Source organism: Botrytis deweyae (assembly GCF_014898535.1).
Source record: "Botrytis deweyae strain B1 chromosome Unknown BDEW_017, whole genome shotgun sequence".
NCBI lineage: Eukaryota > Fungi > Ascomycota > Leotiomycetes > Helotiales > Sclerotiniaceae > Botrytis > Botrytis deweyae.
In genome coordinates, this window is record NW_024066224.1 from 690646 (window position 1) to 703520 (window position 12875).

Genomic DNA, 12875 nt, shown 5'->3' on the forward strand with positions numbered 1-12875 from the left:
CAAACCGTCATATCTTGAGTCCTGCCTTTTTACTTGTGCTCTTTGTATCCTGGTTTTCTCTTCATTCCTTCGAAATGCTGGTATGGTCTACCCCCGGTACCTTTTGTAAATGCCATATGAGTTAAATGTACATACAAATACCTAGCCGGCTCGCCATGCATGGTGAGGAGAGCAGATTCCGGGGGCCCGAACATAAAGTAGTTCTCCAGACCTTGGTGAGTCACGGCAAGTTGGAGTTCTCCATTTGTCATTCTCACAAGAGCGTTATTGAGCTGCTCTTCGTCATAAAAATTTACCCTTCCCTGGTCCTCCGCTCTTGGGATCGTTTCAACCCAGTCCCTCAAAAAAGCCTCATTGGTCAAGCCGCACGTCCATGGCTCGTTGGGATACTGGTTCTGAAGAGATAGTACCACAGCTGCAGCACCACATGTACCAAACTTGCCAGAAATTATAGCTGTCGTGAAGAGCTTCTCCCATTCATTCCTAGAGAAATTCTTTATCCTCAATCTCTCATGAATGGTGCCAACGTTGATACGTTCAAGCTCCTCTAGCCCAATTTTTGTGGGCTTAGGATGATCAACTCGGAGCTCGAGACCGACCAATGATGTTCCACGTTCTGCTGCTAGCCTGTCCTCTTCTTCCTTTAATAGCTTCAATGCAAGGCGCTCGTCTTCAGCCATCATCTGCTGCTTTTGAGCTTCTATCGCATCACTTTCTTCGGTGTGTGGGTTTGCGTAATCTGGAAGCCACGATTGATGGCTATCTGAAAAGATAGAGACGGCCGCTGCTATAATTGCTTTATTCGCGTCATTAGTGTTGTGAAGTTGCTCCATTGCTTCTCTACGGAGCTGTTCATCTTGCAAATATTTGAAACTCTCGAGTATCTCGAGGACCCCATCGACTGTTAGTGTCCCTGTAGGCTTAAAGGCACTGGATGGAGGAGAGATCTTCGGTCCAGGCGGAGGCCTAGGAATGGGTTTGATTCTCTTATGATCTCTCTCATCTATGGCCTCTTCTGCGGGTCTTTTCTCTGGAGTCTTTTTGTCTATATCCGGAAGTGAAGGATAAATAACTTCCGTGGTTGTTCCAGTGACTTGTGGTTTCACCGGTGTGGTTGGCACATGGTAGTAGGTCAAATTATGTATAGGGGCCTCATATCTGTCAGTAAAAGGGAATCACTCAAATGAAGGTTCTAGGCTACTTACAGTTGTGACTTTAGGTCCTACATTTGAAGCATTTGAAGTGGTAAGGCTACTAAACCAGCTAAGACCGCCCACCTTGGGAGGAATTTTGGTTACGGGTTCAGGCGGTGGGATCTTGACCTCGGTGGGTCTAGGTTTTGAAGGTTGAGGAATTCCTATGATCACACCTTCGTGATCGTCGGTGGTGTCATGTGGCGGCGGTTCCTCTACTGGCTTTTCGATTTTCGGTTCTGTGATTTTCGGTTTGATTTTGAAAGCAGTTGGTGTCTCTTGTTTGGGTACATAGACACCTGTATTTGTATGCTGAGGCTTATGTGGTGAAATATCTGCATATGTACCGACGCCATGTATAATATCGTGATCTGGATCATAATTTGGGTCTATCCAAGGTTTGGGGGATACAGGTTTCTCATTGTCATCAGGCACGTAATCTGGATTATCTATGTCTGTTTCGTCTGACGGAGTTTTAGGGGGAGGCTTCGGTTTTTGTGATGGTTGACTGGGTTGTGAACTTGGCCCTGGCTGGCCTACTGGGTGAACTTTTGGCGGAGGCTTCAATGGTGGAGGTTTTGGAGGTTTTTGTTGTTGAGGATTTATTGGACGTGCAGTAGCTAGATCGCTGATAGTCGTGTTGAAGTATGTAGCAAGTGATTCCATAGCACTTTCTGCTGGCGGAATACTGGATCCTCCACCGACGGCTACATCAAAATAAGGATTATTTCCGGTTTTCTCTTCCAATCTTTTTAGCAATCTCGCTCTAGCTTCCGAGATTTTTTTCGGTCTTTCAGGCTTTGCGGGTGTTCGTTTTGGGAGTTTCTTTATTTTCCGTGTTGGAGAGAAAAGTGGAGGTACTATCAAGGGGGTTGGCGGCTTTACAGGCGACAGTCCCGGTAAGGTAGGATATGACACCACACCTGTTTGACCACCCGGCGGCGGCGGAGGCATTCCACTAGGTGGCGATCCTCCAGGCGGCTTAGGTGGTCCCCCAGGCGGTCCCCCAGGTGGCCCCCCAGGTGGCTTAGGTGGTCCTCCAGGCGGTTTAGGTGGTCCAGGGGGCTTTGGAGGCTTGGGGAGTATCTTCTTCTTTTCCCCGGGAAGCTTTTCAATGTCACTTCGGTTGTCTTCCTCTCTAAATCCCATGTACTTAGCAACTTTGCTTCTCCAAAAGTTTACACTCCTTTCATTCAGCTTCATAAGATCCATTAATCTGAATATATCAACCTCTTCTATGGCATCATCATTTTCCTCAGGCCATTCTTGGATTCTGTCGTTTGGATTGGAAACATAATGTTCGGCAAGCTTCACCAAGCTCAAGCAGAAATCAACCCATTGAGTGACATCCTTTACATTGAGGGAACCGCGAGCTTGTCGGAACTCAATGGTATGAGCCCGTGATGAGGATCTCAATGACAGGAAATTTACTAGCCTGTTTGCGTGTGTCAGAGGGAAATTCATGTAACCAGCGACTTCCTTCTCATCCCTTAGTTGATCAACTTCATCGCGAATCTGTTGAATTGTTCTTTTCTCTCTATAGAGAGAAGTATCCGCTCGCTGATCCCAGATCTCATGGATTGTTTCCTCATATGTGACATAATCCGCGCCCAGGAGCGTGTGCAAGCGATTGCTAATGAGGTTGCCCCTTGCAACAGGATGACCCGGGCGACGACATCTAGGGTGTAGCCTTGAGATCTCCTCTTCGTATATCAGCAAAATACAAGCCAACTCTTTTAGTGTAGCAAGGTCGGGGGCCTCGACATGCACATGAAGGGCACATTGATTTGTTATGAAGCCTTCATATAGTTCATCTCCGGTACCCTTGAGCGCTTTGACAATTTCTTCAAGCTCGGCGGTATCTTTACGGTTGTTACTCTTGAGAACTCGAGATACCACTTCTATGCCATAAGAATCCCATCGTTTAGAAGTTTTGCCAGAGATACGTGGTATCCATTTGTAGAGATTTGCGGAACCTTGGCCGACAACCGTTAGATCTGTCGAAATGATCCATTGATCGTAGGACCCTTTAGTTTTATCCTTCTTTTTTCGTAAACCACTGTGCTTGATATTACCTTGAAGCCTATCAATCTTGTTGTTAAGTTTATTAAAGACAATTTCTTGTGGTTCGAGATTATATGGCCTTAGATTAGATATATCCTTCTTCTCGTCCTCATTTTTGATGTTATTTTTGCGAATGGCCCAACTATTGTAGATAATGTTGGCAAGTCTTCCAAAGGGCACGTTGACCGCTGGACTCCATGCTGGGTCGCGACGAATGGCTAATGGAACATTTTTCTCGATTCCATTGTTAGGGCCATGCCCCTCACGGTCTGTAAGATTGAGTTCTAGATCATGAAATGCCAACACGTATTCCAATTCGACACCATATTTCAGACTCTTTCGCTTAGATTTTGTTTTGTCCTCGGCTTGTAATTGAAATGGATTCGGGGTGGGGAGCGTATAAATAAAAGGCGAGACAGCGCGGTGAATCCAGTCGAAAATCATATTGCAGACCGTTGATCTTGTAGCTTTTCTTAGATTCTCTGCACCACGGTGTTTGAGAAAAGGAAACTGAAATGTGAAGCTGACTGCTGTAAAAAAGGAGAATTATCCTTTGATAGTACGAAAACGGACTCAAACAAAGATGCACATAATCAGAAAGGATAATAGCTCAAGTAAGAAAGATAACAATTAAAATAAGAAACTCCTTTGTTCCAACAAGTAGCATCTTACAATTCAATTAAAGTACTCTCGACGTCTACCTAGCTACATGGTGGGAAGGCCAAGATCAACTACTTCTGGAGCCCTAATCAGCACAAACAATTGCAGGCGGAAGTCAATCATTTCTAGAGAAATATCTGAGAATGCAGAAAGATTTAATCATTCCTGCTCGCTCACTCAGGGGGCTTCAACAAGATACTTGTCAAAGTTGACTTGTTGCACTTCGTGTAATATTTGGGTTATAGGGAATTTCCGTTATTCTACAAGAATCACAGACTACTCCTGTAATGACAATTTGTCCCCGATGAAAATGATGATTATTAGGAATATTACGAACAGTGCAACACGTGCGATAGTATGCTAGGTGTAGGTGGCCTGCCCAAGCACTTGATGCAAAACTATGTGATCAAAAAGGAATAAAAACGCTGTCAAGCCATGAAGGTAGATAAAACAAAAAACGAAAGAAACTCGCTTTCCCCCATAACGAGATCCATTAAAGGCTCAAATACAATGCGCAGCTTGAAGAATAGAGATAAAATCTACTGCCACCCATCAGATCCTAAGTCGCTTAGTCATGTGCAATAAATGACCTTGAAGAGTAGACCATAAGAAGTATTGGATGAAACAGATGACATTGCAATATCTAGCAGAAGCAAATATAAATCCAACCAATTCTAACTCCTCGTTCGAATCCGATTCCTCGTCTTCATTCTCCTCGGGTATCGCTTCCTCAATCTCAATCTTTCTGGTATCCTCTGCAGATCCTATGTAATGATACAGATGGACCTCGGTGCAGTTAAATAGACGGATCAACATCACTTGGTCTCCAAGCTGTGAAAATTGACGATTGCAAAAACTCCAAATTACATGTGAATTTTCCACGGGAAGTATTCAATTAAGAGAACGGCGCAGCACTCCACGTTGAGTTATCAGGATTTTGTAGTATAGTGATTGTTTCGAAGGTGTGCTTCTCGTCAGGAATGGTAGCAGTTGGGACAATAGCAGGTTTGGATGCTTTCTCAGGTTCAGATTTGGTGGCATTAACTAGTGTCTCCGTTGCCTTTTTCTTTAGATCTTTTGCTTTTTGTGCCGCTTCTTGAGTTGCTTGTCGCATAGCTAATGTAATAGTCGTTTCGGCAGCCCCAGAAGGTTTCGTGTTGACCGATTTGGGTGTTGATGCGGGAGGGGCAGCAGGAGCCACAGCCGGCTTGTTATTCTCTTTAATATTGGTTGGAGGTTTTGCTTTGATGGCTGGGTTTGCACCAGGTCCCGACACAGGTACAATCTTGATATGTTGCTTCAATTCGCCGTATTCGTTCCAATCCTCAATCTCAACGAGATCCTGAAATTGTTAGCCATGTTCTCTGTATCATTTGATTTCAACATACACCAAGAACCAACCCTTCCTGGACTAAGCCTGGAATCTTTCTAGCACGTCCCGATTCATCTTTACCAGCTCTGCGACCCCATAGCATTCGTGCCTTTTCATCGGTCGCAATATCAAGCGCTTTGAATGGGATTCTGTTCGCTTTCAAGATGGTCTCCAACCTCGATGTCGCAGTAACAATGTGCGATGAACCGGAAGTCAACGATGTGTACAGATAGAGAGCAGGATCGGTGGAGTAGGAAGCAGAAGAAGACGAAGCCATATCTGTTAACTTTGAAGCCTGAAGTGCGGGATGTGTAATGCTGTGACTGATGTAGTTCGTCGACGACGATAAAGGTGATGAATAGGCGGTTTAGTAATTTCCGCTTTTGACGTTTATAATTAGAACTTCGTAGAATGAATTTGAGTATTCATAAAAGCTTTATATATTTCGATATGGCATAAATCCGAGACGATTTGGCAGGAGTATTGAGGGACCGTGAATGTCATTTCCGCTGAGCGCATTGTTTCAGGGTGAAGCTTATCGGCACCAACCCATTGATAAGAGCTCTAAATCCCGAGGGGAGCGAGCACCGAGCCAAGATCAATCCCTTCACATAACAAAATATGACAACTTCTAATGGTGCTCAATTGATAGCCCGCGCTCTCAAAGACCTGGGAGTAGAGGTTATATTTGGTCTAGTTGGTATACCGGTGGTACAAATCGCGGAGGAAGCAATTGCTGTAGGAATACGGTTCATTGCATTCCGAAATGAACAAGCTGCAAGCTATGCTGCCACAGCATATGGATACTTAACAGGACGGCCTGGAGTTTGCCTCGTTGTCGGTGGTCCAGGTGTGGTTCATGCAATGGCAGGCATAGTCAACTCATCTGCCAATGCCTTTCCAATGCTTTTACTTGCAGGCTCGAGCGAAACTCATTTGATTACAAAAGGTGCTTTTCAAGAGCTTGATGCTATCTCTCTTTTGAGTCCGCATACGAAAATCGCAATCCGATCAGACCTCGATTCAATATCACGCTCAATCACAGCAGCTTATAGAACGTCATGGTATGGCAGACCTGGAGCAGGTTTCGTTGACTTGCCTGCAGATATCATACAAGGAGAAGGAGAATACACATCAACACAGATAGTGCCTGCTGCGCCACGAGCCGCAGGGGATGCGGAAAGTATCAAAAAGGTTGCACGATTACTGAAGTCTGCAAAAGCACCTCTTGTTATTGTTGGAAAAGGTGCCGCATACGCGCAAGCCGAATCTGTTGTTCGACAATTGATCGACCAGACCAATATTCCTTTTCTACCAACTCCTATGGGAAAGGGAGTCTTGCCTGACTCTCATCCATCCAACACAGCAACAGCTAGATCTGCAGCACTCAAAGGTGCCGATGTCGTCCTCGTTCTTGGTGCGCGACTCAACTGGATACTTCATTATGGCGAAGCACCGAAATACAATCCGAATGTTAAGATAATTCAGGTTGATATATCTGCCGAAGAAATTGGAAAGAACAACGGTGACGCCGAATTTGGAATAATTGGTGATATTAATGTGGTCGTCAAACAACTAAGTGATTCTCTACAGGGCTGGAAATATGATACATCTTCAGTATACATAAAGGAACTGAAAGCAAGTAGAAGCAAAAATGAAGCTACCGCTGCTAAAACTGCGAAAGTTGACAAGTTACCAATGACATACGGTCGAGCTTTTGATGTCATCAAGGAAACCATTCATAAATTATCACCACCGGAAAACGGTAGCGTAGTTTATGTATCTGAAGGCGCAAACACCATGGATATCTCACGTAGTGCATTTCCTGTAGAGCATCCACGATTGCGTCTTGACGCTGGAACTCATGCCACAATGGGCGTCGGCCTAGGATATGCCATTGCAGCTCATTGTGCCTATAACCTACCCTCAAGAGAAGCGCGAAGCGGACCAAACTCTTCCCACAAGAAGATTATCTGTTTAGAAGGCGATTCTGCTTTCGGGTTCTCACTGGCAGAGGTTGAAACAATGGCGCGGTACAGTATGGATATTCTTATCTTTGTTATGAATAATGGTGGCGTGTATCAAGGTGATAGCGAAAGCTCAGATGAGTGGTTGAAACTGCAAAAGAACAGTGAAATGGGTTCCAAGGGAGGCTTACGTAGTACAAGTTTAGGGTGGGAAGTTGATTACCAAAAAGTTGCAGAAATGTGTGGCGGAAAAGGATTTCTAGTCCGTAGTCCTGAAGAGCTTGCAAAAGCTACTGAAGAGGGCTTTAAAGCAAGTGTCCCGGTGGTCATCAATATTATCATAGAAGCGGGGGCACAGAAGACTTTGGTGAGTATGTTTCCACTCATTCATGGTTACTTGACTAACTTGTTGACAGGAGTTTGCATGGCAGCAAGATTCGAAGAAGAAGAATTCAAACAAAGCAAAGTTGTGAAGACGTTTGAGGATATTCTAATGAGACAGGGGTGGCCGACTTTGACTTTGAAGTCACTACTTCGACCAATCGGGAAGGTGCATGAATCGACTCAACATTCAACATTCAACATTCAATGGAAGCAAAGACACAAGAAGTGATATCTTTGACTTTCTATTAATTCTGCAAAGTTCTTTTCTGTTCTATTGATAGATTTCTATACAAGAGGCAAATCCATGTCCATGGGTGAACAATGTTTTTCACTTGCATTTTCTGAAGGGGCCATTCAACTGCAAAGCTGCAAGTTGGCTTGAATATTGAAACATGCAATGGACCATTGGTACACACGCACCTTTATGCAGGGATTTTAGTTTCATTATTGTTCTCCACCTTTTCTTCTTCTTTGTATTGACGTCAGGGCTCTTAGAATGTATATTGGCGTTAGATACTTGTATAATGATTAGACCGTTCATAAATGTATCTTTAATTGCAATCTGATACCTGTGCCACGTATCGTTTCTTGCTTCGCGCTCATATCGCACATCGATATACCAAGTCGGTCGGCTCTATGAACCTCAGTACATAATACCCTCATCAACCCACCCGATGTGCTGGCCCGCTCTTTACTCCATTCGCAAAAAGAAAACCAAAGGCAAAATGTTTGACGGAGCCAAGTCTCCCAAAGATAAATACCAACCCGAACGCACCATCCGTGTCGACGCTATGCCTCCCCCCTATCGATCTACATACGTGGTCGAACCAACTCTCGTACCTCTTAATTCTTACCACGAAAGTATGTACTATGCTCAAGAAAGAGAGCGAGAGCGCGAACGCGAACGCGAAAGAATATTGGACTTTGAGCGGGAGAGAGAAAGAGAAAGGGAAAGAGGACGAAGACCGAGTTGTTCAGATCTCTTCCATAATATCGATGTGATACAACGTCTAGGCGAAAGATTCAAGGGGTTGAATACGACTTTTTCGCCACCGCCGCCCTCAGCCTCTCATTCAAACTCCAGCGCAGCCAGTCATACTTCTTCAAGTCCTGGTAATAGCAACGCACATGCTCGAACCCAAACCCAAACTCAAACTCAAACAAACGAGAGTTTTGCGAATACGGCGATATTGGCCGCGAGGATTAAAGAGCTAGAAAAGGAGAAAGAGTTAGCGAGGGAAAAGGAAATTGAAAAGCTGAACGGTGGATTGAATGGTGTTCGGGGAGACATTAAGGGGCTGCAGATGAAATCTGAGAGGGAAGAAGGGAGAAGAGAGGGTAGGATAGAGGGAATGGGTATCAAGATTTTGGGTACTGGGAATATACCCCCATTTGGCGAAACCTGGATCAACACGAATGGAGAAATTAATTATTTCTCGCCACCTCGCAGCCAAGAACGAGAAATCGAGATACCGAGACGAAGAAATGAGACGGAGCAACAGGATACACGGGGTAGAGTGGATGAGGAAGCGATTTTTCGCAGGATAGATGAGAAGTTTGCGGAGGGAAGGATTGATCGGTTGGCGGATGCGGAGAGACAGTTTGGAGAGCGACAGAGGGAAATGGTTGCGGTGATGGGGAGAGGAAGGGATAATGAGAGTGCGGTTAGGATGAATAGGTTTGAGGATAGGGTTGAGGGGCGGGTGGAAAGAGTTGAGGATCGGGTTGAGAGGATTGTGGAGAGGGAGATGGGGAGGGGAAGAATGTTTGGTGAGGGTGTTAGAGATAGGGATAGGGAAAGGGATAGGGAAAGGGAAAGGGAAAGAAGAGATAGGAGTGAGGTTGGAAGAGAAAGATATGCGAGACCTAGAATCATGAGAGAGAGGGAGAGGGAGAGAGATTGGGAGTATGGATATGAGAATAGAGCTGTATCTGGGGGGCCCAGATATCGAGGGTATGTTTAGATGGTTTGACTGGATGCTATTTGTTAGAGCTACTTTGGTTAGAAATGATGGGTGGCGAGGGTATGGACTTAGAATATTGCATCGAATCTTATTTTGTTTGGTTATGGTTAAGTGTAGAGTCTCTTTGCATTCTAGTGAATCGTTCTTGTTGGTTTTCTCACTGGAACATCTCATCTGATATACTGTAGGGATGCGATCTGATTATTCGAATTTCGAAAACCCATACAGCATGCAGTGAAAGCTATGATGTTCTTGCAATGTTGTCATTGATCTCACAATTTCTCGAGTTCAGTACAAAGCATTGCTTTTCGTCTGGAATATACTGAACAGGTTATTCCAGTATGTTGGAACATCTCGACATTGCTCAGATAATCGCATGTGGATATTTTTTCACTTCTCATTGTTCCCCTGAGATTTTACTAGAATTTCGGCTTCGCACTCAAATCAATTCCACCTTTGCGACAAATCTCAATCAGAAAATTCATGAAAGCAAAAGTCTGAAGATATTCCCAATTGAATTTACACGCAAAAGAGTGGCCCATCTTCCAAGTTGCTCAATAGAAATTACAAGAAATTAACCGCAGTGATGCAAGGTCCACAGAAATACCTCTCCAACCAAGTGGGTAAATCATCTATCTCATATGAAAATGAAGAATATCGCCTTAGCAGGGCCACACCACTCTTGAATCACGCACGTCGAAACCCCCGCTCGTCCAAAGTTCCGCTCGTTGATGGCTCTACAGCGAACTAGGCATCAAAATTCCAAGCACCTGGTATCTGTCTTTCCGGATGCTCGACCATATCCCAAAACTCCTTAAAGCTGCCCTTATATATACACCAGGGCTCAATAGTAAACCAGAACTGCCAGTCGCTCTTTTTTGGTCCATATATAAAACTCAATAAACTGACGTTGTAGTCCTGGTACTCAAAGCGGGGGCGGGAGAGTCGAACCGAGATTAAACCCAAAGAATTGCCATCATCCCGTGTCTTCTTTTCCCACTGACCGTATTCAATTAAATCGATTCCCTCTGATATGATTTGATCGAGCCATGTCTCGATCGAATTTATGAGACATTGTTCAAGGCGATCAAAGCTTGCATTTGCTCTAGGTGAATAGTCGCACATATCAAATGAAGCCGCACCTCTCAATAATCGAAGAAGAAAACTATGATGGTAGTCTTTATATGTATCTTTTAAGTGGTGATATTTTGAGCCAGCAAGAAAAAGATCATTTGTGATAATTAGATGATCTTTCAAATGATCTCCACACGGTACCACGGTATTCCCGTTGCACCGAGCTGCCAGATGATATGCCATTATAAAACCCAAGCTGTGTGTAATTCTTCTCAATAATGTGAAGAACTCCGCTTGCTCTAAGTTTTGGACACAAGCTTCCAAATCCATATTGTCAAGGGTCAACCATACGATTTCTTTCATGTGTATTAATTGGCATTTGGAAATTCCTAGCACTAAAAGTGCCCGTTCGCGGCGACTTCGGTTGTGAATCGGATTCTCGGTAGATTGAAGTATCCATTTCATTGATTCAGGGGTGAAATAATAGGTGTAATGTAGGAACGTCGGTAAATTACTGATGACATCACAATCGGCCCTGGAAACTAAGTATTGCATTATTGCAAAAATATCTTCATCGGGAGAAAGCACTTGAAGCGGCAATGACCATGCCGGCCTAAGCAGATTCGTGAGTCTCTGCAGCTGTGATGCAATTTTGAGCTAACGATGTGCTATACTTACTGACCTATACCATCCTCTTTATTTATGTCCACGCCTTGATCTATCAAGAACTGGCACGTGTTGTATTTATACCTTTGGGCCCCAACCTTTAAATTTTGGTCAAAATAGTTCAAAAACAAACGAAGGGGGAATTTCCTACATGAAGAATAGTCTCCCCATATATATTAACATCGTACGGGCTTGCCTGCCGTGTTTGAAATAGTTGCTGCATACCAGCCAAATCTCCCACACGGGCCAATTCCATTATAGGTGCATCATAATCAACAACGTTGTATATTCTCAATTTGAAATCCCATCCAGATATTGATTGTTGATAGGCACACAGTTCCCATACACCCGAGAAGAAAGGAAGTCGCAGCTTTGCACTAAGGGTCTTCTGATACTTTGATAGTGTTTTTGCAGACCTAGAGCCTGAAGTGGTATTCGCACTTGGTGTAATCAGAAGACCCGTTGTACTGTTAGATATCTGTTGTTGGGTAGTGACGATTGATGCAGCCGAGTTAAATGTATGCAAAGTATTTCGAATTTCCACCATCTCTGAGAATTGCTGCGTAGCCAATCTCACTTGTTCGTCGTGTCTCGATTTGCTCAAACTCCTAGCATCAAGTCAGACACAATCAAGCCTTGAACTGAAATTATTAATACGCAATATAGTTCTGATGCGCCATCATCATCAATGAATTTGCTCTCCCGAGTCTCTTCTCCATTTTCTCTAGCAATTCCTTTTTCATTACCATCTTGACTCCACCCCATTTCTTTCTCCGTTTCATTTCATCTTCTAGCTCCTTGACGGCGTTGTTCAATATATCCACGCCTTTTTGGCACAACCGAAGTGATCTCGCGGCTGCAGGCGATATTGTCTGGCTACCTAGACTGTCCTCGATTTCTGTGAGTAGCACATGCGTTATGTCCAATTCATCGAGAATGTATAAGATCTCTTCCGGGGCGTCTTTAACGGCATTCCAAAATGACTTGAGTTTCAAAATGCCATCACCAAGTTGAAGAGCTAAAGATATGATGCCCACTGCGCTACCAGCGACACCAAAGGCTTCCGCCATCAATAAGTATACAAAGTAGAAATTATTTCTGAAATAAATCAAACGAAGAAGTATATAATGATTTGTACTGATGAAGAAACAAAACAATAAGAAAGAGAGAGTGAGAAAGATGAGGGGTTCAAAGCCTCGTCATGCATTACTGACCGAAATAGGAAGGAGCATTTCCAAAACGAGCCTAGCACCAAGTATACATGCAGTCTACGAAGCCTCGCAGTGCGCCTTATTGTGGCTGTGAATACCAGAATAAAGTATCTCAAGTGTCCACAGGTCTCTCATGAACACGAAAATGAGCTGGCCAGTCAAAAAATTTTATTCAACAGATTGTACTCTCGGGTATGCACGTGGTATCTCATTGGCTGATTGATCTTCAGCCAATAGGTTCATGCTCGACAGTGTAGTTTCGAGGCCTATATACTGTGGGAATCTCATTGGATACGTAGCTTGAATTAATATTAGAGTAG

At 44.0% G+C, this 12875-nt stretch overlaps 5 protein-coding genes across 5 annotated transcripts; 2 read left to right on the forward strand and 3 right to left on the reverse strand.

The window, feature by feature from the left end:
* Positions 1 to 29: 29 nt before the first annotated feature.
* Positions 30 to 3701, reverse strand: EAE98_007447 (uncharacterized protein; the record flags this gene model as incomplete). Its single annotated transcript, XM_038955070.1, has 2 exons — positions 30 to 1151; positions 1206 to 3701. The coding sequence occupies 2 exons, from the start codon at positions 3699 to 3701 to the stop codon at positions 30 to 32; spliced, it is 3618 nt and encodes a 1205-aa protein (XP_038808720.1).
* A 1111-nt stretch (positions 3702 to 4812) lies between these two features.
* On the reverse strand, positions 4813 to 5566 carry EAE98_007448 (uncharacterized protein; the record flags this gene model as incomplete). Its single annotated transcript, XM_038955071.1, has 2 exons — positions 4813 to 5259; positions 5306 to 5566. The coding sequence occupies 2 exons, from the start codon at positions 5564 to 5566 to the stop codon at positions 4813 to 4815; spliced, it is 708 nt and encodes a 235-aa protein (XP_038808721.1).
* A 253-nt stretch (positions 5567 to 5819) lies between these two features.
* Positions 5820 to 8212, forward strand: EAE98_007449 (uncharacterized protein). Its single transcript, XM_038955072.1, has 2 exons — positions 5820 to 7623; positions 7673 to 8212. The coding sequence occupies exons 1-2, from the start codon at positions 5911 to 5913 to the stop codon at positions 7727 to 7729; spliced, it is 1770 nt and encodes a 589-aa protein (XP_038808722.1). The 5' UTR covers positions 5820 to 5910; the 3' UTR covers positions 7730 to 8212.
* Positions 8213 to 8365: 153 nt separating this feature from the next.
* EAE98_007450 (uncharacterized protein) lies at positions 8366 to 9604 on the forward strand (the record flags this gene model as incomplete). Its single annotated transcript, XM_038955073.1, has 1 exon — positions 8366 to 9604. One exon carries the CDS (start codon positions 8366 to 8368, stop codon positions 9602 to 9604), a length of 1239 nt encoding a protein of 412 aa, XP_038808723.1.
* Positions 9605 to 10351: 747 nt separating this feature from the next.
* Positions 10352 to 12414, reverse strand: EAE98_007451 (uncharacterized protein; the record flags this gene model as incomplete). Its single annotated transcript, XM_038955074.1, has 4 exons — positions 10352 to 11291; positions 11357 to 11442; positions 11496 to 11952; positions 12002 to 12414. The coding sequence occupies 4 exons, from the start codon at positions 12412 to 12414 to the stop codon at positions 10352 to 10354; spliced, it is 1896 nt and encodes a 631-aa protein (XP_038808724.1).
* Positions 12415 to 12875: the final 461 nt, after the last annotated feature.

What these genes read in the sequence shown, in the direction of transcription:
- EAE98_007449 (XM_038955072.1), top strand. Translation starts at nt 5,911, where the DNA reads ATGACAACTTCTAATGGTGCTCAATTGATAGCCCGCGCTCTCAAAGAC. An exon ending in CGGGGGCACAGAAGACTTTG is followed by an intron (nt 7,624 to 7,672) that starts GTGAGTATGTTT and finishes ACTTGTTGACAG; the next exon opens with GAGTTTGCATGGCAGCAAGA.